Below are 3,275 nucleotides of genomic sequence, written 5' to 3'. Positions count from 1 at the left end.
CTTTCCCTGTGTTTTCTGTGGATAGTGAGATTAAAAAAGGAAGTCAGTTTTGCCATGCTAAAACTAAAAATATCGATAGGCTGAATTAATCTGTAGCAAATGTTTGAGTTGCATTCAAAATGAGGAGTGGAAATAGACTTGATTTCATGGCAAGTTAGTTGCCGCTTAAAATAAAACATGACTGAGTTATCTGCTAAATATATTACAAGGACTGAAGAATGTTCTTTTGCTATTTTCCTGTTCAAATGTGTATCTAACAGTTTGTAGTAGATGTTATGTTAATAAATAGTGTGAAAATGCAAAAGCCCTCAGTACGGCATTTCCACTTCTCTGAAGTCCTTGAATGGAGAAGAGGGAAAGGCAAAACATCTCTCTGGGTTTCCCTCCCCTATATTTTTCTTTTTAAAATAAAGTCATAATGTGGTCCCTTTCTTTTAAAATGTAAGCACGAGTTGGTGTCATGCTCCCTCTCTCGATCAAAGCAGGTGCTCAACCCAGAGCCTCTTGTATTCTGAATATTTCTTTGCCTCTTCAACTTTATTCCTTGGGCAATAAAGGAAAACAAGGCAGTCTCCCTTCACTCCTCTGCAACAAATTCAGGCTACTTCAGTCTCTCATCTCTGTGGATCCAGAGCCCAAAAGGTATTTTAAAATACTAAAACAGTGGAGTGCTGAGCAACACAGGTCATCGGGAGTATTTTATTTCAGTGTTTTGGTCTCTGCTCTTGCACTGCACTGACTGCAAAATCAACTGCAGTAATGTGCAGCCAGTGGTTCTCAGGAGCTGGATCAAAGCTGTAGAACTTGCATCTTTAAAATGCCCTCCAGGCCTTGCTGGTTGGAGTAGAAAATGAAAAACTGCTTTTCTGCACATAGCTCACAGCTTTAAGTGTAGGCAGACCAATTAATTCTATTAGTATGGCAAATAATTGATTTCTGTTAAAACACAAACCTCCTGATAAAATTCCAGTAGACGTTGTACCAGCAAATCTTAAGTAAGAAAAGCTCTTAAAAGACCAGAAAGGTCATGAGACCCATGTATCTCATGGTATAATTACCAGTAGCACTTGCAGGACTTCTCTATGCCAAGAGCATTGCAAGCACTTCATAATCTGGAGTTACTTTATCTGAAGGTTAAATCTGTTCAAGATGGTCCTTATGTACTCCCAACTGTACAAAAATCATCTTTGCTGATCAGTAACTGTGCTTTTTTTTCCCATTTACAATACAGACCTATAGTCAGGAAAGGTAACACTGAGTCTGAGTGAGAAAACAAATAGAAAAATGATATGTACTGTAGTAAGGATACGTTTTCATGGATCCCTTTTTTTTATACTCCAGCTTAAGAGTTGACTGCTTATGAGACATTTGTTATTTCTTGATTTCCGTTTTTTCCCAATAGTGAATAAGGTAGTAAGTGGGGGAAAAAAAGGTTTTGTTGTATTTGATTGGATTCAGTGATATTGAAATATTGCTGTATTGATACTGCGTGGCTTTCCAGCATCACCCCCAAGAACTGGAAATAACTTTTGTCGGGGAAAGGGATTCTTAGGGTGGTGTTTGACCGAGGTTAATTACAACTCTCATTAATTTTCAGAAAATTGATGCCCAGGCCATTGAAGAATTCTATGGGTTAACCTCAGACATTTCCAAAAACTCAGAATCTGGATATATCCTCTTCTACCAGTCAAGAGACTAAGAGAAAAGAGACGTGTGTACAAATAAAAGAGAAAAGGGATCAAGATATGTCCAAGTGGAACATATTTGTGCCAGCAGAAGCAGCTCCTCGGTGCTGGAGGACCAGGACAGACCCAGTGGGGTGAATAAAGGTTTCTCCCTGCCCTTTTGTGGAGGATTAGTGCTGACTGCCGGAACAAGAAGAGCTTTTGTTCCAGTTTTCTTTCTGGGCTTTTTTTACGTGCTATCTTCCAAAATCTGTGTTACCTCTACTTGAAACCTGGCTGCTTATTTGGTCATGAACTGAAGAAGAGATTGAAAAGTAGCATTGTAGAATTTTTACCATTTAATGTTGGCCTGAGGCTATACCTTGGTTTCTACCATCATCGTTTTTCTGTATTTTAGCAGAATGATTTCAATATTCAGTGTCAGCTGAAGGCATATTTTAGGATATGAACAGCAGCTGGTTGCTGGATATTTTTGGTGACTCAGACTTGAGAAGCAGTACAAAGCTAAGACATATTGGAAATGTCAAGTCTGTAATTTTTATAAAAAAAACAGTCAAAAAACTCTGTCTGCAGCATTGTGAATTCCCCTATTATGCATTATCTTGGTTTTAGACAACACTAACAGCAACTGCTTCTTTTTTATATTTTTATTTTTACTGTTCTGTTTCTTCTTGAGAAGGTATAGAACGTTATCCGTATTCAGCCCAGTCTGTTGTGCATTTTTCTTTTCAAGCAGAAGTTTTGACTCGGAGCCGCATTGCTGCAGATTTCAGGGGAGCAGCAGAGCAGTTACCTTTTGGAGAATCTGTCTGGCAACCAGTTGCTGTAGAAATTTGGAAGCTGCAGCGTTTTTTGGAGCTATTACATAAACCAAAAGTGCCCTCATTCTGAAACGGGATCTGTTCAACATTTCACTCAACACACAGTAAACTGATGCAACTCGCGTTTTGAATCTATGCTAATACACAGAAACAGCACTAATTGGGAAGGGTTAATTAACCAAGGGAAGCATTATTTATGGAACTAATCCAGTTGTTCTTAGTCTTCAAGATAATGAACAAGTAAGAAGGAAAACCAACCAACCCACCCAGACATTACCTTGCTAAGTGTTCCTTGCCATCTGCCGGTAATGTTTGTAGCAATCTGGGAATCGTAACACCCTCCTAAAAATGCTTGTCTTACCTCTATAGGCCTTGCTTAACAGGGGAAATTGTTAGTCTTTTGAAGACTGAAATTAAGTAATTATCCGTTACGTGTGCATATGTTATAATCTCAAGGATAACTAGAAAGAAAAGACTAAGGAAATTTGTAAGGAATCGCAGGAAATCTTCGGTAATGTTCTTTTTTGGAAAGTCCTGTTGCCGTGCCAAAGCTTGTCACAGCTGGCTCTAAAGTACCAGTGGAAATGAGTGTTTTCCTCTCTTCATCTCGTTAGGTGACACAAGAGCTGTCCTCCGTGTGGTTGTCCCCACCGCAGCCGTTCATGGTATGTACCAGTGCTTGTTCTTCTTGAGGACATTTCACTTATGCAATTCTGTGGCTTGGGCAGGATATAAAGTATTTTACCAAAATATTGTCCTCGGGAAGACA

General features: G+C 39.1%; 1 protein-coding gene across 2 annotated transcripts in view; it reads left to right on the top strand.

Moving 5' to 3' along the window:
- Window positions 1-2,759, top strand: part of LOC104545959 (ubiquitin carboxyl-terminal hydrolase 12-like) — a 15,588-nt gene extending 12,829 nt beyond the window's left edge. For both annotated transcript variants that reach the window (XM_010191228.1, XM_010191227.1), the window contains one exon: window positions 1,598-2,759. In XM_010191228.1, coding sequence (XP_010189530.1) covers window positions 1,598-1,699 — 102 coding nt within the window. In that variant the 3' untranslated portion in view covers window positions 1,700-2,759. The remainder of the gene's footprint in view (window positions 1-1,597) is intronic.
- Window positions 2,760-3,275: the final 516 nt, after the last annotated feature.

The sequence above is a fragment of the Mesitornis unicolor genome, unplaced genomic scaffold (assembly GCF_000695765.1).
Source record: "Mesitornis unicolor isolate BGI_N332 unplaced genomic scaffold, ASM69576v1 scaffold2599, whole genome shotgun sequence".
NCBI lineage: Eukaryota > Metazoa > Chordata > Aves > Mesitornithiformes > Mesitornithidae > Mesitornis > Mesitornis unicolor.
This window is presented reverse-complemented; position numbering and strand designations above follow the sequence as displayed.